Source organism: Notechis scutatus, chromosome 8 (assembly GCF_049901735.1).
Source record: "Notechis scutatus isolate UNSWTSFEM ecotype Mainland chromosome 8, rNotScu1.2, whole genome shotgun sequence".
In the NCBI taxonomy this organism is placed as follows: domain Eukaryota; kingdom Metazoa; phylum Chordata; class Lepidosauria; order Squamata; family Elapidae; genus Notechis; species Notechis scutatus.
The window spans coordinates 22,466,721-22,488,730 of NC_142016.1; the positions used below are offsets into that span (position 1 = coordinate 22,466,721).

At 47.5% G+C, this 22,010-nt stretch overlaps 1 protein-coding gene across 2 annotated transcripts in view; it reads left to right on the forward strand.

Annotated features, from left to right (window-relative positions):
- Positions 1 to 22,010, forward strand: part of ATP1A3 (ATPase Na+/K+ transporting subunit alpha 3) — a 63,601-nt gene that overhangs the window by 8,808 nt on the left and 32,783 nt on the right. Inside the window, exons 1-3 of one of the 2 annotated variants that reach the window (XM_087971126.1) lie at positions 12,511 to 12,745; positions 21,255 to 21,380; positions 21,554 to 21,613. In XM_087971126.1, coding sequence (XP_087827252.1) covers positions 12,740 to 12,745; positions 21,255 to 21,380; positions 21,554 to 21,613 — 192 coding nt within the window. In that variant the 5' untranslated portion in view covers positions 12,511 to 12,739. Of the gene's footprint in view, positions 1 to 12,510; positions 12,746 to 21,254; positions 21,381 to 21,553; positions 21,614 to 22,010 lie in introns of those variants that run through there. The other variant, XM_087971127.1, reaches the window with a different exon arrangement.

Consider the following 22,010-nt stretch of genomic DNA (forward strand, 5'->3'; position numbering starts at 1 on the left):
TGGGTTGGAAATAAAAAGGCATTGATTTTTTTCTTCCCCGGGAAAATCCTCAGCCCTGTGATATCATTATAGGCGGTCCTCGACTTATGACCACAATTGAGCTCCAAACTTCGGTTGTTAAGTGAATGTCGATGGAGATTTTCAGTCATCCAAGTCATAGTTGTCCCAAAGGTGCTATTTTTTCCCCCCAAGAAGCAACTGGACTTTCTGGTTTTTCTTTGAAGACGTTTGAAGAAAGTCCACAAGTCTCAAAGTTGCCAAGGTTGGAGACCCCTGATCTGTACAACTAACAGGCGGGAATGGTAGCTATTCCAGAATGGCTAGTTTGACATTTTAAAAAGAACCAATGTGGTTTATTTGAAGGTACTTGTCAATCCATTGCCACCCTTTGATTGAGAGACAAAGCTTTCAGAAAAATCTCTTTCCTCTGATCTGAAATCCTGCTTTTGTAATCAATTATGGAGGCTACATCTGGTCTTGAAAATTCACAGCTCTTGCATTCATTTTGTTTAAAAAAATCCTTTTCATGACTCCTCCTTTGGTACATTACATTAATTAACAATTAAATTAATTTAAATTAATTTAACAATTAAACCACAATACACGAGCACACAACAGATACAAACTTAAGCTAAACTTGACTGCAGGAAATACGACTTCAGCAACAGAGTGGTCAATGCCTGGAACTCCCTATCTGACTCTGTAGTTTCTTCCCCAAACCCCAAAAACTTCAACCTTAGACTGTCTACTATTGACCTCACCCCTTTCCTAAGAGGTCTGTAGGGGGTGTGCATAAGCGCACCAACATGCCTACCGTCCCTGTCCTAATTTCTTCTTTGATTCATACCCATTTCATGTAATCATAATCATGTTCTAATTATATCTGTTAATCTAATACATGCTTGATAAATAAAATAAATTAATTAAAACCGCTATTTTTAGAATCCAGGGCCATCCAGGATGCCGTAACGGCCAGTTTCCCCAACCTAGTTGGGGCTATTTCTTGCATTCAGTTCTAGGATGGGTTCCCCCCCTCCCTTCTCCTCCCCTCCCTTTCACTCCCTGGTAATCTCTTGTTCTGCCTGGTATCATTAACCTGATCTAGGGCAGCTGGGTGCAGATTAGAAGGAACCCCTGAGGCATTGGTTTTAATTCTGTAAAGCATATGGGGAGCTTTTAATTCTATAAAATGGAGAATCCGTCCTAGGGGTTTTTCACTATTCTGAGTGAAGCAAAAAAGGAAAGGTAAAGAGTTGTGTTAACTCTTCTTTGCTAGGATTGTGGGATGATCAACCTGGACGGTCAACTCTTTCCAGTGGGTCTCCATCCTGTTTCCTGTCTGTGAGCGACTCCAACCCCAGGGGATTCTGGGGGTTGAAGTCCACAGGTCTGAAAGTTGTCAAGGTTGGACCCCACTGTGTCAGGGCTCCAACAAATCCCCCCTCATTCAAAGCAAAAGCCTCTAGCCGCATCTCAGAAAAAGTAAATTGGTTTATTAGAAATTGTCATGTTGGTGCATGGCTGGGGGCAGCCGGTACTAAATCACATCATACATTTCCCCCTTGACCCTGGTCTTCCCCCCACCCCCTGGATGTGACTTCTCCAATGTGACACATCCGTCTCCAAGAGTCATCCATCATGCTCTCCAATAACCTTCTTATGCTATGACAACTTTGGGCTGCTGAGTTGATATCTAGGCATTTAAGGAATGCCTTGTTTTCCCCCCACTCCCTTTTTCTGGCAGCTGAAAAGACCAAAGGAATCTCTTTTTAGTTGACACATTGATTTAAACGCTAACGCCCCTCCCTTTATGAGGGGTTTTCATCCCCCAAATCAGCAAACTGACATTTTAAAATACAGCGGGTCCTTGACTGACGACCACAGTTTTGAGCCCACAATTTTTCTTTGCTAAGTGAGGCATTGGTGAAGTGAGTTTTGGCCCTATTTTACAACCTTTCTTTGCCACAGTTGTTAAGTGAGACACTGCAGTTCTTAAGTTCGTGACGTGGTTGTGGAGTGAATCTGGCTTCCCCGTTGAGTTTGCTTGTCAGACAGTCGCAGAAGGGGATCACGTGACCCTCGGGTCACGGCAACCGTGTGAGTCAGTTGCCAAGCCACTGAATTTTGACTCATGTGACCGTGGGGATGCCAGAATGATCATAAGTGTCAAAAATAAGTCACTTTTCCTCCCCAGTGCCATTGTAACTTTGAACAGTCACTAACCAAACTGTTGTAAGTCGGGGACTATCTGTAAGATTCTGTAGCCTGCAAGAGCATTTGGCTTTCCATCCAGCTATGGGGAGGTGTGTGTGTGTGTGAGAGAGAGAGAGAGAGAGAGAAGGATGGATGGATGCAAGGAAGGAAAGAAGGAAGGAAGGAAAGAAAGAACAAAAAGAAAGAAGGACAGAAGGAAAGAAAGAAAGGAGGAAAGGAGGAAGAAAGAGAAGGAAAGAAGGAAGGAAAGAAAGATTGAAGCAAGGAAAGAAGGAAAGAAAGGAAGAAAAAAGGAAGAAAAAAAGAAAGAAAGAAGGAAGGAAAGAAGGAAAGAAAGAAAGGAAGGAAGGAAGGAAGGAAGGAAGGAAGGAAGGAAAGAAAAAGGAAAGAAGGAAGGAAAGAAAGAAAGATAGAAAGAAGGAAGGAAAGAAGGAAAGAAAGAAGGAAGGAAGGAAAAAGAAAGGAAGGAAAGAAGGAAGGAAAGAAAGATAGAAGGAAGGAAAGAAGGAAGGAAAGAAAAAGAAAGGAAGGAAAAAGAAAAGGAAAGAAAGAAGGAAGGAAAGAAGGAAAGAAAGAAAGATAGAAGGGAGGAAAGAAAGAAAGAAAAATGGAAGGAGGGAAAGAAAGAAAGAAAGAAAGAAAGAAAGAAAGAAAGAAAGAAAGAAAGAAAGGAAGAAAGAAAGAAAGAAGAGAGAAATCTGCTTGTCCTTGCTTTCCTCAACGGAATATTTGCCTGCATCCCTCCTGCACCTCAGGAAAAGGCAGAAGCCATGCCAGAGAGAGAACGCAAAGCACCTGCGCATCGTAAGATGGCATTTCACCAATTCCGCCCCGTTGCTAGAGCTGAGCCGAGCTGAGCCGAGCTGAGCCGAGCGGGAGGGCTGGGCCGGAGGGAACTTTGGGCCGGGAGTTTGCAAAAGGAGGCAGCTGCATCTGGCTGGATCTACCCTTGGGAGGGACACCGTCTTCCTTCCCTTCCCTTCGGCCGAGACAAGCTGGGAATCCTGGCTTCTGCAACCCCTGAAGGACGAATCAAGGTGGAAGGAAGAAGAACACAGGCTGAGAAAGAAGAGAGAGGGGAGGGGGACATGAGGGGCAACCTTGCATTGCCCCCCACCCCCACCCCAAGGGCTGGGGGGAGACAGGGAAAGACGGGCTGGGCTGGGCTGGGGAGGCTCCCCACAGAAAACGGGGCTAATACAGGCAAAGTCCTTGACCTACAATGACATTTGAGCCCAACATGTCTGTTGCTAAGTGAGACACGTGTTAAGGGAGGCCTTGCCCCATCTTACGACCTTCCACGCCCCAGCTGTCAATCGCTGCAGTTGTTCAGGGAGTACCCCGGTTGTTAAGTGAATCGGGCTTCACCCCCCCTTGACCTTGACCAGAAGGTCACAAAAGGGGATCAGGTGGCAGCAACAGTCGTAAGGATGAGCCCGCGGTAGCCAAGCATCTGAATTTGGATCCTGGCAACCATGGGGGAGGCCACGAAGGTCGTTAAGGATGAAAAACGGCCCTGAGTCAGTGTTTTTCAGTCCCGTTGTCGCTTTGACTGAAGGGGTCTTCCAACTTGGCCAGTTTAAGACTGGTGGACTTCAACTCCCAGAATTCCTGAGCTAACATGACTGGAGAAGGAGGAATTCTGGGAGTTGAAGTCCACAAGTCTTAAAGCTGCCGAGTTTGGGGACCCCTGATTTAGCAGGTTCTTCACAGAATTAGGATTTCTGTAGGATTTAGGGCAAGAGTCTTCCAACTTGGCCAGTTTAAGACTGGTGGATTTCCACTCCCAGAATTCCTGAGCTAACATTGACTGGAGGAGGAGGAATTCTGGGAGTTGAAGTCCACAAGTCTTCAAGCTGCCGAGTTTGGGGACCCCTGATTTAGCAGGTTCTTAACAGAATTAGGATTTCTGTAGGATTTAGGGCAAGAGTCTTCCAACTTGGCCAGTTTAAGACTTGTGGACTTCAACTCCCAGAATTCCTGAGCTAACATTGACTGGAGGAGGAGGAATTCTGGGAGTTGAAGTCCACAAGTCTTCAAGCTGCCGAGTTTGGGGACCCCTGATTTAGCAGGTTCTTAACAGAATTAGGATTTCTGTAGGATTTAGGGCAAGAGTCTTCCAACTTGGCCAGTTTAAGACTTGTGGACTTCAACTCCCAGAATTCCTGAGCTAACATGACTGGAGAAGGAGGAATTCTGGGAGTTGAAGTCCACAAGTCTTAAAGCTCTCAAGTTCAAAGACCCCTGCTTTGAACGGTCACTAAATGGAACTGTTGTAAGTCGAGGACCACTGCACACCTCACTTTGCTCAAGATAGCCTTTCAGCCTGTTTTGGGGGTCACCAGCAAGTCTTTGGACCAGAATAAGCAGAATAAGCCAGCAAGGCCCCCAATGCACCCAGGTGACTCTCTAAGAAAGAGGAAGGGGCCTCGAGACCCTGCACTCCAGGTCCCACAACCCCTTCCCTGCATCATCCTTGGATTCTTCCCTTGTCACCAAGCAGCATTTTTTTTAAAAAAATCTCCCTGGAGATGAAAGCAGCATCTTCAGTGTGGATTTTGCTCTTTGAAGCCACCTGGGCTTCCTGACAATGCAAAATCTCCCCGCTTGAGCCTCAAACAGGGGCAGCATCTCTGCCAGCTACTGCAAAAAAAAAAAAGAGAGGATGTCCTTCCTTGGTGCTCTCCAAATGGAGCCGGGTGGGAATTAGGAAGGTGTCTTTAAGGTTGGGACTAGGTGGATGGGTGGGTGGGTTTTATGCTAGGGGCAGCAATTAATTAGAAGAGGGAGGGGCAAGAGGGAGAGATAGAGGGAGAGAGATAAAGGGAGAGAGGGGAGGAGGAGAAGAGAGAGAGGGAGGGAGAGATAGAAAGGGGAGAAAGGGAGGGAGGGAGAGAAGGAGGGAGGGAGAGAGGGAGGGAGGGAGGGGAGGGAGAGGGGAGGGAGAGAGAAAGGAGAGAGAGAGAGAGAAAGGGAGAGAGAAGGAGGGAGAGAGATAAAGGGAGAGAGGAGGAGGAGGAGAAGAGAGAGAGGGAGGGAGAGAGAAAGGGAGAGAGAGGGAGAGAGGGAGAGGGAGGGAGAGAAGGAGGGAGGGAGAGAGGGAGGGAGAGGGTGAGGGAGAGAGAGAAGGAGGGAGGGAGAAGGAGGGAGAGAGGGAGGGAGGGGGAGGGGAGAGGAGAGAGAGAGAGAGAGAGAAAGGGAGAGAGAAGGAGGGAGAGAGAAGGAGAGATTTTGCTCTCAGCTCTGCTCAGGTGCTCCGTGGAAAGGCCTGGCTACCGGCTGTTGCTTACAGCGTATTGAATTACACCAAGTGCCCATGAGATTAATTGTACCTGGATTAATTCCCACCTCCCTGTCGTTGCTTCTCCCCACTCAGGGCAGTGTGAGGGAATGCATAAACAGCCTCTGCAGAAAGAGAAGGTGGCTCGGCTCTGCGGCTGAGTTTCTCAGGCACCCCAATCACTCCACCGAGCAGGAATAAGGGAAGGTTTAAATGCCTCTGGTGGTATCCAAGTCGTCTTGTGTCAAGGTGACCCTGGCTGTAATTTGAGCCTTTCCTCCTCCTCCTCCTCCTCCTCCTCCTCCTCCTCCTCCTCCTCCTCCTCCTCCTCCTCCTCCTCCTCCTCCTCCTGGTTTTTTGTCTGAACAGCTTGCCTTCAGTCATTGTGGGTGCTTCATCCTTGGAGGTTTTGAAGAAGAGACCGGACAGTCACTGGTCTGAAATGGTATAGGGTCTCCTTGCTTGAGCGGGGGTTGGGGGGTTGGACTATAAGACCTCCAAGGTCCCTGCCAGCTCAATTCTGACTTCTCCTCCTTCTCCTCCATAAATGTTGTGCAAGGGTTTTCCAGTTGCTTATGGACAAACATTTTGCTGGCTGGGGAATTCTGGGAGTTGAAGTCCACAAGCCTTAAAGTGCCCAAGGTTGCAGACCCCCCCTGGCTCTGTAGAAAGAACAGGTGGTGCAGAAGATGGATTCAGATAGGGAGAAGCTGATAAGCTCCCATTGCTGTTGCAAAACGGCGCGCGGAAGGAAGGACGAGAGGCGCCTCCCCTGGTTAAAGCTCCCCCGTTGCCTCCAGCCTCCAGAATAGATGCAAAGCCAAGAGCTGTCCCTTCAGCACCACGGCCTGCAAGCCATGGAGAAGCACCCTTGAAGAGCTGGTGGGGCTTCGTTCCCCAAGAGAGCCGTGTGCTGGGAAATTGTTGGCACAAGATCTCCGCTCTGAGACTGGGAGGAATCAAATGGAAAGCGAGCAGCCCCTGGGTCACTCCTCCTGAATTATGCTATTATACCCTTCTCTCTAATGAACAACAACAGATGAAAGGGAGCCTGTCTGTGGCTAGAGATTAGTCAGCGCCGAGGAAGGGATGTACCGGTAAAAGCCAGGAGCTGAGGTCAATGAAATCGAATTGCAAAATGATTCTCTTGGCCTTGGTAATACAGGCAAGGGAGACTATGAATGACTTGATCTTTTCTTCTTCTAAGGAGCAGAAACCAAAAGGATTATATAGGACAGTGGTGGCTAACCTTTTTGGGCTCCTGTGCCAAAAATTGTGCGCGCTTACATGCCAGCACCCAGGAGGCAATGCGCGTGCCCCTCCCATATTCCCTGCGCGTGCATGCACAATCCCCCCCGCCGCCCCCTTACCTGCACTGAGCCTCCCAGCCGATTTTCGGCCTGTTTAAGGCCTTTTTCGGCCTCCCAGAGGCTTGAGAAAAGCTCCTGCAGGCTTTGCAGGCCGAAAAATGGACCCGTTTCGTCACTTCTGGTATTTCCGGAAATACAGGAAGTGATGAAACGGGCCTATTTTCCGGCCTGCAAAGGCTTTCCTCAAGCCTCTGGAAAGCCAAAAAAAGCCCTCAAACAGGCCGAAAATCAGCACTGAGGTGTGTGCATGTGCAGTGAGGTAAGTTTGCCTGCGGCTTGCGTGCCAGCTCAAATGGCTCTGCGTGCCACCTGTGGCACACATGCCATAGGTTCGCCATCACGGATATAGGACGTCCAGAACCTAGGGCTATTAATTAATCAGAATAGAGCTGGAAGGGACTTTGGAGGTCTTCTAGTCCAACCCCCTGCTCAGGCAAGAAACCCTATAACATTTCAGACAAATTGTTGTCCAATCTCTTCTTGAAAACCTCCAGTCTTTGAGCATTCACAACTTCTGGAGGCAAGCAGTTCCACTGATTAATTGTTCTCACTGTCAGGAAATTCCTCCTTAGTTTTAGGTTGCTTCTCTCCTTGATGAGTTTCCACCCGTTGCTTCTTTGTCCTGCTTTCAGGTGCTTTGGAGAATGGCTTGACTCCCTCTTCTTTGAGGCAGCCCCTCAAATACTGGCACATTGCTATCACGTCCCTCCTAGTCTTTCTTTTCGTGATTGACTTTGCTAGTATGTGAAAAGTTGCTGGACTTGATACTTATTATCCGTTCCAGCATGATCCGTGTTGGAACCCACTATTGTAATCTCTTGATATGTCCCAGCCAAGCACATTTTCACTCTCCCCATTGTTCTTCTAGATCTAGAATGATCTTGTTTATTTTTTTTATTTCCCAACGATCCTAGCTGAAGTTGGAGGTGAGAAGTGAATGATGTTCTCCCTTCCCTTTCCAGTCCCACATTATTCCCTCCCTTCAATGATCAATTGATCTATTGCTTCTTGGACGTAATTTAGTTGTGTTACTGAATAAACAAGTCAGTGATAGTGACAATGGGAAAGGCAGGTGCTGTCAGCCCTTAAAAGTAGGCCAGGTTAGGAAGCAGCCATGATTTTTTTTAAAAAAGTAGAACTCTTAACGATACAGCAATTGTAATTGCACTTAGACTTATATTGTCAGAGTATATTCATGAACTGGAATAGAGCATGGTAACAAGGTCAGCTAATGAATAGGCATAGCAACTAAGTCAGCCAAGGAGGACTGTTTGGAAACTGAAACTAGAAGTAGCCTAGGCGTGGCTCTGTGTTAAGCTTTGCAGCTCTGAAGCTATGTTAAGCTCTGAGTCTGTCTATTGAAAATGAAACTGCTTCTCTCCTCTGCTGTGGGTCTTGCTTGCCTGATGAACTAAAGTGAAACTGTTGTCTGTTTCTGAGCACCTGAGTTGCTGTTCTGCTCTGAACCTGTAACATGTCTGCTTCTGTTTGAGTTTTCTCCATGTTGGGGAAATCTACAACTGGTACTGTAAAATTTACTTTATATGTTTATAAAGAAGTTAAATGAAGCCTCAGCCATCTGTGTTTCCTTTTCTGGCACTGAATTTAGGCTGAAATACTCTGAACATATATTGTAGTGTTTTACAGCCATCTCTAAGTGGTTTACAGAGTCAGCATGTGGCCCCCCAATAATCTGGGTCCTCATTTGACCAACTGTTGAAGGATGGAAGACTGAGTCAACCTTGAACCAGTCAGAACTGAACTGCCCAAATGCTGGCAGTCAGCAGAAGTAGCCTGCAATACTATGTCGCCTCTAATAAATCATTTGAAGTTGGTTGAAGTTTGGCTCGAGAATCATGATTTAATTAGAGCGATTGCTGGAATCCTGACACTGGCCTTCCATGGGTACCAAAGAGAGTCAAATTGAAGTAGTCTTGAATTCTTTCTCAACTTACTTTCCTCCTGGTCTAAGCTCAAGTTTTACCCGCAGTCACCCCATCACTTCTCCAAAAACCATGACTGTGCTTTTCTACGGAGGCACCCTATGACGCCTCCTGGAACCTATCATTTTCCTTGCATGAGACAATGGGAGATTTAAGCCCAAGTGATGTGGAGGAGACCAGCTTGAAAAGAACCAGTGAAAAAAATGTGGGGAATTTCTCCTTCTGTCCCTGGGTGAATCTTAGTCTCTCGATCAATTAATAGCTCTTGTAGTATTGATGGGGGGAAAAGAGATGTTCTCCTACTGCGACTTTGCTCAATCATTTTGCAGCCACTGAGATGCCCAGAATGACTATGTCCTCCTCCATCTCAGTTGCGCTGGACTTAAAAAAATCATCGAGAAGCAGGACAAATCCTTCATATTCCTTTTCTTTTCCCCCTTGCTGCTGTGGAAACCCCTTCTTTCTGGTTGCCACAGTGACTCTGAGTCACATGGCCCTCCCCCCATCTAGTTGCCATGGAGATTGGATGAAGGATGAAGGAGGCTAAAAATTGGTACCAAGGCCTAGAGATGCTATGAATCCTGGCAACAGCCTTGATCTGGAGGGGATTGGGATAGAGATGGAGAATGGGACTTAAGAGTTGGAAAACAGGACGATTCTTTGGGTGGAAGGGACAGGTAATCCTTGATTTATGATCGCAATGGAGCCCAACATTTCCGTTGCTAAGTGAGACAGCTGTTCAGTGAGTTTTGTCCCATTTTTACGATCTTTCGTGCTACCATTGTTAAGTGAATCACTGCAGTTGCTAACACAGTTGTTAAGTGAATCTGGCTTTCCCATTGACTTTGCCTATCAGAAAGTCACAGAAAGTGATCACATGATCCCGGAAACACTGCGACCGTCATATACACGAATCAGTTGCCCAGCCTCCAAATTTTGATCATGTGATGCTGCAATGGTTATATATAAAAAACGGTTCTATGGAAAAGTCACAGCTCACTTTTTTCAGTGTCCCCGTAACTTCAAATCGTCACTAAATGAACAAACCATCACTAAACGGTTGTAAGTTAAGGACTACCTGTACCAATAGATTGCTTTGTAGTGCAACTCTTCAAAAATCCACACCGAAATTCTGCAGATGGTGGAGTGGGATGGGGTGGAGGGGGGAGGAGAAGGTGGCATAGTCTCATAAACACACCAAGCTGCAAACTTCCCACTTAAATTTCTTTAGTCACTCTACAGTAACTTCTTGTATTGCTGAGCCAAAGAACACTTAAAAGGTGGAGATGCAGCCAAACATCGCTTTTCAAAGACAGACATCTCTATATCTGTCCATTTCCCAAAAATATCCTTTTCCCCCCCAAATTGATTGGTTCTAAAATCCTGTTCTGCCCCTTTGTTCAATAACAAGATTAAAAAAAAGAAAGCCAAAGGACAAATATGAAATGGTGACTAAAGACACATTTTAAACCAGGGAGTGTCCAACCTTGGCAAATGTAAGACTAGTGAACTTCAACTCCCAGAATTCCCCAGCCAGCATGGCTGGCTGGGGAATTCTGGGAGTTGAAGTCCACAGGTCTTCAAATGGCCAAGGTTGGACATCCCTATTTTGGACTGTACGATTCTCCTGAACTCTTGCAGTTGCAACAAAATATTTGGAAATTAAGTTAGCCTGTGTCCTATATATTGCATGAACTATTTGGCTATTTATGATTTAGCCTCCTGGGCAAATCAGGCAATTGGTATGTTTAATAATCATCTTAGGTGTTCGTGTGAACCCAGTCAGCATTTAGTAATATCTGCATTTGTAGAGGTCAACAATGGCATAATTTCTTGTTGGTACACAATAAGTTATTAGATTCCCCCCCCCTTTTTTTTATTTATAGGAACAAAGACTAGTTTTTCAAACTTGGTGACTTTTGGGACAAGTGGACTTCAACTCCTAGAATTCCCCAGTCAGAATTCTGGGAGTTGAAGTCCACACATCTTAAAATTGTTGAGTTGAGAAGCACCAGATAAAGTAATCATCCAAAGCTGAGATTTAGGACCACAAATGTTCTTATATTTTACTTTTTCTTTTCTTTTTTTGCTTCTGGTTAGGGTTAGCTTCTGGCTAGGTCTCGCCTCTCTTGTTAGCATGCTTTCTATCTCCAACAAAGCTAAAAATATATTTGAGTACTCCTGAAAAATACTGAATCTGGTCTAGTATGTGTAGCAGATGTTCCTCAATAGAGGATTGTTTCTCATTTGTTCCATGAGCTTTCTAAGTTGCAAAGATCAGAAATGAAGCTTTGAAGACGGTTTCTTTGATTGGCCAACCCTATTATTCTTCTGTTGTGCTTATTCTCTGGTTTATATTTGGCGGTTGTCTGTAGCTACTTTATATATATTCTAGCTACTTTGTGTATGGTATTCAGCTTTGTTCGGGTATTTTCCCACGTCATTATAGTTGTAGCTACTTTATATATATTCTACTTTTTATTTATTTGTAGCTACTTTATATATATTCTACTTTATATATATTTAAGGGGTGTGCATAAGTGCACAATCGCGCCTACCGTCCCTGTCCTATTGTCCCCATTTATTCGTACCCTTACTGTATTCTTACTCATGTTTATACTTATACCTATTATCTTGTAAGCGATTGACAAATCAAATAAATCAAATAAATAAAAATATTCTCGTGCCTGGGTTAATAGCTGCATTCCCACAACACATTCAGCCTGAATTAACCCAGTCTCTGCCTTGTGTAGCACACTTGAATCACACTGAGCTCACCACAAATTGGACCCCCACCCAAACCAAGGTTGAAACAGCCCCCAGTTGACCCCCTGAGATCCGAAACTGACCGGATGAAATCCAGCATGTTGTGTGAATGCAGCCTAGTGTGCGAATGCAGCCTATAGGTGGTTTTAAGAACGTCCTTGGTCTGTGCTGTGTACGAATCTACTGCGGACTGGGCAGTAGTGTGACTTTGGGGTTGTGCAGGGCTGTGCATTTGTGCAGGGGGTGAGTGCAGGGCTGTGCATTGAACCCCACTCTGTGGATCGGGGCCTGGTGCAGAACATGGTTGACCGAGTTAATCATAGAATAACAGAGTTGGAAGGGACCTTTGGAGGTCATCTAGCCCAACCCCCTGCTCCAGCAGGAGATCCTATTCCAGCTATTAACCTCCAGCTAGGATCGAATTCACAGCCTCTTGATGGCGAGGTGAAAAGTTTGCGGGTTTCCTTTCCGTAGGGATGAGAAAATGAGAAAGGAAGGCGGGAGGGTAGATCCTTCAGATCTTGAGGTGTTCTACCTACAGGGGTTGGCGTGTGTGTCGCACCCAGAAGGGGTGGGTGTGGGGTGGGGGGGCATCCAGGAGGTTGGGACCCTAGGCCTCGATTTGCCTGGAGGCCCTTGTCTTTAAAGAAAGAAAGAGAAAAAAACCACATTATTTGCGATGGATTCACCGTCTGCAGCTTCTGTGCTTTGCATTGGGGAGGGGCGGCAGTGGAGGGGAGGGGAAGGGGTGGGGGCTGGCTCGGTCAAGCTGGGGATCCCCGGCTCCTTCCGCCCCCACCCCCTCCCCACCTTGGACAAGGTGAATTCTGCAGTAAAAGGGGCGGGGCTTAGCGGTGAGCCAGGGAAAACGAAGTGGGGGGGTAAGCGCCCGCTGATTGGCTGGCCAGCCTGCCCTGGTTCAGACAGCAGCGCCCGGGCAGCGCTGCGTCCCGTCCTTCCGTGCCTGGCAGCCGTGGGCACAGCATCCCTGGCTGGGGGCCGCCGGCAGCTCCCTCCTCTCCCGGCTTCTTCTTCTCCGTTTCTCTCTCTCTCGCACGTTCCCGGGTCTCTTCCCCCTTCTTTCCATCCATCCGCTTTGCCTGCCCGGGCGTTGCTTCTCCGAGAAGAGCCTGGCTCACCCAGGCTGAGACGCCAAAGCCGCCAAGATGGGGGTAAGTCGCAGTCCCTCGTGTGCCCCCTCCACACCCCACCCCGGGCCTGGGACCCCCACCCCCAACCCACCCACCCCGATCCGCATCTGGCTCCTGCAAGACGAGCCCCCCACCCCCGAGGGTGCCCGGTCAGCTGGATCGCCGTAGCCTTTTTCTAGGCATCCCCCCCGCGAGAAGGTTTTCCTCCCCCCACCCAAGAGATGCTCTTGGTTTCTCTATTGGGAAGGGGGGGCTGGGCGACTTTGCCCCCCTCCCTCCCCAGAGATGCCAACCCGGAGCAAGGTCCCTGATAGGGTCCGTCTCCATAGGATCCCCTGGCTTGTTGCTGACATCGGGGAACGCGCGCCCTTCTGGATCGACAGGTGTCGTGGGGGGGAGAAACCTTCCTCCATGCTGCATCATCCGGAGAGGTTGGGCGACAATTCCCATCATCCTCAGCCGGCGGCGGCTGGTTGGGGACGATGGGGGGCTTGTCACCCGACAGGGTCCAGAAGTCACCTGGTGGAGAGCGGTGGGCTTCGCTTTTCCTTCATTACTGAGAGCGAGCAACCCTCCCCCATTTTGCCCCCTTCTGCTCTCTCTCCCTCCTTTCCTCCCTCCTTTCCTCCCTCTCTCCCTCCCTCCTTTTCTCCCTCTCTCCTTTTCTCCCTCCCTCTCTCTCCCTCCCTCTCTCCCCCTCCTTTTCTCCCTCCTTCCCTCCTTTTCTCCCTCCCCCCTCTCTCTCCCTCTCTCTCTCCCTCCTTTTCTTGCTCTCTCTCTCTCTCTCCCTCTCTCCCTCCTTTTTTCCCTCTCTCCCTCCTTTTCTCCCTCTCTCCCTCCCTCCTTTTCTCCCTCTCTCCCTCCCTCCCTCCTTCCTTTTCTTCCTCTCTCTCTCTCTCTCTCTCTCTCTCTCCCTCTCTCTCCCTCCCTCCCTCCTTTTCTTCCTCTCTCTCTCTCTCCCTCCCTCTCTCCCTCCTTTTCTTCTCTCTCTCTCTCTCTCTCTCTCTCTCCCTCCCTCTCTCCGTCCTTTTCTCCCTCTCCCTCTCTGCCGACCCACAATGCAGGAGGGCGAATGACGCATTCCAGGCCCTTTCCATTCCCCTCTAGTCCCCCCTCGGCTTCAGACTTCATGCAATTCGGACGTTATTTTAAGCCGGGGCCCGTCCCATCGCCCCCTTTTTCCTGCCTCTCCTCTGTGAACCTCGAGAAGGTTATGTGCGTGCCTAGATGCGTCTTGCGTGAGAGTGTTTTGTGCGTGTGGCAGAAGAACGCGCGGTTGTGCATTATTGGGGAGGGGGGGACGACACACTGATGGACCCAAATAAGATCTCCAAGACCTGCATTCTCCTTTGATGATTTTGGGGGGGATCAGAGAAGGGGGCTGCCTAGGAATCAGGGACAGCCATGGGTGCTGAAAAACCTAGCAGGGAAGGGGGGGGGGGCAGATCGGCCCCACAGGTGACAATATGTCAGCAAAAGGTGAACAAATGAAGGAGAAAGAATGAGTCACTGTCTCGCCCCGGGAGAAAAATCAGGAACGTGTGGAAAGGCGATGGAGGAGGCTAATGAGCAGAGTCGGGGTGGGTTGTTTTTTTTTAAAGGAAAAAAATGGTTTAAGGGAAGGTGATTATCTCCAGGAGGGGGGGCGCTCTTCCTCCCTCATTGATATTCAGAAAGGGACGCCAGTCCTGCTGGGAGGGGGCGCATCCACGGAGGCTGCGGCAGCCTAAGGCGGCTGATTCCCCTCCTCCCCCCAAATAGTCCTGGGATCCCCACAGCCGGCAGGCAGGAGACAACCCCCTTCCCCGCCACCCTCCTCCCCTCCCCGTCGTTCTTCTCAAAGGGACTTGTGGGGGGGATAAATCGAGGTCAGGTGGGAGCAGGGGCATCGGTGGAAAAAAAAAAAGGGGAGACCGAAGATGGAAGGTAGAGGGAAATCAACGAGCCAGAGGAATGCAAGGACGGGAAGAGGGTGAGGAGAGGGTCGCCTGCCCTTGATATGTGTGGGCAGCTTGGGGAGGCGGTGGGGAGAGAGAGAGAGAGAGAAAAAGAGACAGATGGCCGGGGTCCAGAAAGGCAGCTGATGTGCCTTCAGTCTGATCCGAAGAAGGAGGGACAGACGCCTGCAGCAACGGCAGCTGTAACCTTGTAGGAAGGAGAGAGAGGAAGATGGTGGCAGGGCTGGGGGGGGGGGGGGAGAGGATGGGGTGGGGGGCGGGTTGAAGTGAGGAAAGCAAATGCACAGGTCACTCTAAGGTGGCTGGAGTCCTCTTCACATCCCCCCCACCTCCAGGAAAAAAAGAAATTAAGGGCAAGAGATGAATGGCTTCATCCATGGATGCTCCATCGCTTCCCCTTCTCTCTCTCTCTCTCTCTCTCTCTCTCTCTCTCTCTCTCTCTCCCTCCCTCCCTCCCTCCCTCCCTCCTCCCCATTTCTGCTTTCTATATTTGGTGTCTGCAGCTGTGGAGAGACAATCCTCTGCAAAATTTGTCTGCAGCAAAAATGGGGGGTGCAGGGTATTTGAGGATGGGAAGGGAGAGGAGAAAAATGGACCCTATAGACATCCCAGGCCGGGGAAGGGGATTCCCTTTGGCCTGGATGGGAGCAGGAGGCCCCCTCCCCCGTCCAATGGCCCTTCCCTTGTCCCTTGGCTCCTGTGGATTTGGATTTCTCTTCCTGGTCTTTTTTTTAGGGGTGGGTGGGTGGGGGAGGTGTCTTTTGGAAGGTCTGAAGAAAGGAGGGATCTTCCCAGCCTTCCCGTTCGCCTGTGACCTCTTCCCTGGCTCACTGGTGACCTCCAACGGGCTCCCCAAAGGTCAGCAGGCTGCCTCTTGGAGGTGAAGGAAAAGGGGGGGAGGGGAAGGACGCACCTTCCTGCCCCTCCTCTTCCCCTTGGCATGGGCGCTGCAGATGTACAGGCCACTGCTGCAGCTCTGGCACCATGCCAGGGATCCTACCGATGCAGCACCGCAGAATCTGGGGTGGGTGGGGGTGGCAGCTGGCTGAGAAGGAAGGGCCACCCCTGACCCCCCCCACACTGAGAGTCCTTCAGCTAAACAGCCCTCCCCCTCCCCCAAATCTCTTAAGACAAGGAACTCCCCCTTTCCCCCCTCCCTCCTTCTGCACCAGCTCTGGCTAAAAACCAAAATCTTTGGCACGTGGCCTTTGTTCCTTCGACTGCCTTCAAATAAGCTGCCCTTCAGGAAAAATGGCTCCCCTCCGGATAGCGTTTTTCCCCCTCTTTTCTGCACTGCAGTAAATCCACCCCCGCTTCCGCCTTAGCTATAGGTTTTATATCTTCTTCTTCTTCTTCCTCCGACCATGAGAGGCTGATGTCTCCCTTTGCAAAACAAGAGAGAGAGAGAGAGAGATGGGGGCCTCTGCATCGCGCACATACGGGTGCGCCAAGGTTGGGGTAGGCTCTCTGCCTTGGGAAGGGCCACAGAATGGGGTACCCCCACCCCAACCCCACCTCCAACACAGACTAAGAACGGGGTTGACTTCTCGGGCCCAAACCTTGTCCCCTGGTAATGCAGCTGGAGAAGAAGAAGGAGGAGGAGGAGGAGAAGAAAACACAAGCAAAGCTGCAGGGATGGATGTCAGACTTTTTTGCCCCCACCCCCATGGTGATCTTTCTGCACGGCTGCGTTGGGTGGGCAGCACGCAGGCCCTGCCATGTGACAATGTCCGAGCTTTCAATAGCCCCTTCTTAACGGTGATGATTGGGAAACGTGACCAGGAAGGCGAGCGGTGTCTATTCTGCGTAACATTGATAAAAAGGATAATACTGCTTATTAAAGGGTAGGTTAAATTAGGACGCTTGGCTGTCCGGAGCCAGAGGCTTTTTTGGCAGGGATTATTTTTCCTTTGCTGCTCGTCCATCCATCCAACGACACCCCCCCACCCTGCTTGACAGAATAAGAGAATAACAGAGTTGGAAGGGATCTTGGAGGTCTTCTAGTCCAGCCCCCTTCTCAGGCAGGAAACCCCATACCATTTCAGACAAATGGCTGTCCAATCTTTTCTTAAAAGCTTCCAGTGATGGAGCACCCACAGTGATGGAACATCCAATGATCAAATGGTTCTGACAGTCAGGAAATTCCTCCTTAGTTCTAAGTTGCTTCTTTCCTTGATTAGTTTCCATCCGTTGCTTCTTGTCCTGCCCTCCAGGTGCTTTGGAGAATAGCTTGACTCCCTCTTCTTTGGGGCAGCCCCTCAAATATTGGAAGACTGCTATCGTGTCTCCCCTAGTCCTTTTTTTCACTAGGCTAGACATACCCAATTCCTGCTTAAGATGGCTGTTGGGCCTCTGGGCAAGGACATCCCAAGGTCATTCAATTTCTCCTTGGATGTTCTTTGCATGTTTATTGATGGCATCTCATCTTTCTTCTTTCGTGGATAACACCCAGACTCTGCTTCAGCTGATAGGTAGCTCATCCATTTTTTTTTCCTCTCCCGGGGTACAATTATTTTCCTTTTTTCACTGATTCATCCCCTGGGTGATTCTAATCCAAAAACGATCAGTGAAATTACCTACAAATTATAAATTTCAGCGCATTGTTAGGTAAAGGGCTGGTGCTAATTCCCTCCCCCCCTCTTGTCGCATTCGTGTAAACATTGCAAATAATCACAAATCCAAGCAGTCCTGATGACCACGACTGAGCCCAAAATGTCTGTGGCTAAGCGAAACTTTTGTTAAGTGAATTTTGCCCTATTTTCCTTGCCACGGTTGTTAAGTGAATCACTGCAGTTGTGAAGTTAGTAACAACAGTTGTTCAGTGAATTTGGTTTCCCCATTGAGTTTGTTTGTTGGAAGGCTGCAAAATGTGATGACAGGCTGGGACACAGCAATGGTCGTAAGTATGAGTCAGTTGCCAAACATCTCAATTTAGACCATGGGGATGTTGCAATGGTCGTAAGCGTGAAAAATGGTCATAAGTCACTTTTTTCACTACCGCTGTAACTTCGAGCAGTCACTAAACGAACTATTGTAAGTTGAGGACTCTCCCTGATGAGTTAATTCAATCAGTAACTGATTCAGTCCCTCGGTGAGCCTATTCCAAAAATGATTTGTGAGGTTACACAGAAATTATAAATTTCAGAGAGTTGTCAGGTATGGAGCCAACGCAAATTTTGTCCCCACATTCTGTTGCATTCATGTAAACCAGGGGTCCCCAAACTTGGCAACTTTTAGACTTGTGGACTTCAACTCCCAGAATTCTAGGAGTTGAAGTCTACAAGTCTTAAAGTTAACAAGTTTGGAGACCTCTGTTTTAACCATTAGAAATAAAGACAAATAATTAATTAGAGTCCAATGGAGTTAGTGGGGTTTTGATGAGGGTCTGGCAGCAACCTGTTTGATAACAGATCATAATGAAATTTCCATGCTATCATTTCATAAGAAATTAGCTTCTGAAATATTAGCCTCCATAGTTCCCTTTTCACAGAAGGTAGAGACCTACCATGTAAGAATCGTGGTACATAGGTTTTTTGTTTTTTTACAGAATATATTTTATCGGGGTTCTCTGGAGCTGTAACTCTGCTAACAATTCATTTTTGCAGAAATGGTCTGGAAAAGATATCAGGATCAAACAGCAATGATGATCCCCCAAATTTTAAGCTAATTTCTCACTGGGGAAAGAAAAATGCGCTTTATTATTTATTGGTTGGTTGGTTTTACTGTCTTAAATCCTTCAATTCCTCCAGAAAGCAAGGCCTAACCCTTTCTTCTCCATTTTTTCCCCCTGCAACAACAACCGTGTGGAGCAAGTTGTGTTAAGAGGGTGCTAAGGGTGCACTTGAATTGAGATTTTCTTGCTCCTTCCATTATTTTTCAACCTCGGCAACTTTAAGATATGTGGACTTCAACTCCCAGAATTGCTGGCTGGGGAAGTTGAAGTCCACATATCTTCAACTTTGCTGGCTGGGGAATTCTGGGAGTTGAAGTCCACACATCTTAAAGTGCCAAAGTTGAGAAATATTGCCCTTGTCCTATTCCTCACCTGTTCCAGAGGGATATAAGTGACAAAAGATGTTATATGAGCGGCAAAGTGGAAAGTCTTGAAAAGCAGAACATTTTTCCATCTGTAATTTCAATTGTGGAGCTTTGTAAGGTAGGCTAATCGTAGGTGGAGGAATGTAACGGAGAGGAACTGACTTAATTAAGTCTACCCTGTAAGAATGTCTTCCAGTTCAAATGGGGAAAAAATAGAACATATTAATATTTCAACACAATGCCTTTTTAAGTCTGGCCTCCTTGGGCCATGTAAATATAACTCTTCTCCCATTGTGGTCAGCCAAATCTAGAGATTTATCACAAGCAAGGCAAGGAAAATGGCTTTTTCATCCTTTGGATATGAACAAGGAGATTTCCTATCTGTTAGTTAGGGTTAAGTTCCCCTGACCGATTGGATTTAACAACTCTCTGGATCTGAGCAATCCTTAAGCATCGTTGAACCATTTAAGGTTCGTTTTGTAAAGAAGTGGCAAGTGCTTGCCAAAAATTCTGAATCAATCCAGTCTTGAAACAAATCGAGACATGAACAGGGCAGGTCTGGGATGCTCATACAGCTCTCATTGCACTCCAACTGCTATGTCAGGTTCACACAACAAATCGAATCCTTAATGGCGGGGGGGTTCATGAAACACAATATCCGAGTCTGTGAAACAGGTTTTGCATAAAGGAAACAAGCCAGGTAATGACTTGATATGAGAGCCAGGAATCCACAACCTGGTAAAATGACAGTGTTTTCCTACAATAATGGTGATCTATCTTAGCCTAGCCTGGAATATTGTGTGAATGGAAGATTACTCTGCTAGCCATGTTGAATGACTAACGTTTGGGATACTTACTCCTGCTCTAAGCCATTTACCTGAATATATTTATGCTGAAGATAAATACAGGCATAAATAAATAAATAAATATAAATAAATACCCAGCATAAATACAGGGAGTCCTCAATCACGAGTGGGACCAGAATTTCCGTTGCTAAGCGAAATAATTCCTAAGTGAGCCACGCCTGATTTTACCATTGTTTTCCCACCGTTGTTAAGCAAATCATTGCACTTGTTAGATGAAAGATGGTCATTAAACAGGTCTGTCTTCATCCCTGGACGTTCCTTGTTGGAAGCTGGCTGGGAAGGTTGCAAAAAAAAAACCCAACCTTTTGATCATGGGATTGTAAATACATGTCGGTTGCAAACCACCCTAATTTTAACCGTATCACCATGGGGTTGTTGCGATGGTCGTAAATTCGAGGACCGGTCATAAGTCACTTTTTTGGCATCATTGTACATTTGAACAATCGCTAAATGAATGGTTGTAAATTGAGGACTGCCTGTAAAATTAGAAATAGTCGATTAAATCATCTTGATGTCAATTAAAATCTATCAAGGCTTCCAAACCATTAGATACGAACAGGAGTTGCTTTCATATCCAAATTGTTGGGAGGAGAATTAGCCACCAAGGGCTTCCCCCCTCCCCATTTATTGACCCTCCCTACATTTTCTCTGTTTCCTGTTTGGAAGGGCTTAATTTATCCGTTACTTTCAGAACAGGTGTATGGGTAGTCCTTGACTTACAACAGTTCATTTAGTGACAGTTACAACGGCACTGAGAAAATTGACTTATGGTCATTTTTTCACACTTGCAATCTTTGTAGAATCCCTATGATCACGTCATCAAAATTCAGATGCTTGGCAATTGACTCATACTTACGACCGTTCATGGGATCCCCTTTTGCGACCTTTTGACAAGCAAATCAATGGGGATGCCAGATTCACTTAACAACTGGGTTACTAACTTATCAAGTGGGGTGATTCATTTAATGACAGTGGCAAGAAAAGTCATAAAATGGGGCAAAACTCCCTGAACAAGTGTGGTTGTAAGCAGGGGTGGGATTCAAATTTTTTAACAACTGGTTCTTTGGGCGTAGCTTAGGTGGTGGGCATGGCTTGGTGGTCATGTGACTGGGTGGACATGGCTTGGTGGTCATGTTATTGGCTGGGTGTGGCCAACTCAACATCACTCACATCGAGGCACGCATCTCCTCGCCTGGCCTCTCATGACTGTGGGGATGCTGCAACAGTCATAAGTGTGAAAAATGGTCAGAAGTCCCTTTTTTCAGTGCCATTGTAACTTTGAATGGTCACTCCACACAAGCAAAGTACCAGCAAAGGAGGGGGAAAAAACTCCAGAGACGTTCCTGAGACAGGAAGTCTAGTCCTGCCAAGAATGTAATAAGAGTTAACGGAGAGGCAGTTTCTGTAAGCAACACCAGAATGTTTCCTTCCTGCCTTCCTTACAGGATTAGGTAATTTCTTCTAACAATAGGTTCTCCAAACTGCTTAGAATGCTAACAACCGGTTCTAGCGAATAGGTGCGAACTGGTAGAATCCCACCCCTGGTTGTACGTCGAGGATCTCCTGCATATGGCAAATTGGGGAAAATTCTAAAGCTATTTGAGATAAAAGATTGCATTTTTTGAGGGGGTGATTTTCTCATGTCTCCACCGGTCTTCTCACACACAGTACGGGCGCTCAGACAGTTATCGTGTGGCCACCACCCAAGACAAACATGACAATTCTTCACCCAAGAAGACCAAAGCCCAGCAGAAGAGTCGGGATCTGGATGATCTCAAGAAGGAAGTGGCGATGGTGAGTGATGACCTACCTTGATCCAACAGAGGTGATTGGGTGGTTGAGTGGAGCTGCAAGAAATGGGGAATGATGACCTAGCTTGATCCAATGGCGGCCATCGGGTAGTTGAGTGGAGCTGCAAGAGATGATGAAGGTCCTCCTAAGTGTCCTCTTTTTGCCCTGTGTTTCAGACAGAGCACAAAATGTCCATTGAGGAAGTCTGCCGGAAATACAACACAGATTGTGTGCAGGTGAGGACTTTCCACTCAGGGCTGGTGAACATTTTTTCTTTTTCTCAAGGGACTGGAGATTGGTCGAATGTCTACCTGGGGGCTCCAAAGCACCATGACCTAGCTGGTGGAGGAAACCAACTGACCAGCAGATAGAAAACCTTTAGGGCACCTGTGTAATAATTGATTGAATAAAGTTTCAATCAGAATGGATTGATTGGGTGAAGGGATGTTTCTGTCAACTCCCAAAACATTCCTATGCATGTTTTCAAGTTGCCATAAACCAGGATGGGGAGGAAATCTGTAGTAGTACAGCCGTTTAAAACCAGAAGTACATTCCCTTATCTTAAAAAGATTGTAGCTAGGCTACATGGCCGAAAATCCTTAATTGGAGAACATGATTGAGGGTGCTTCATTG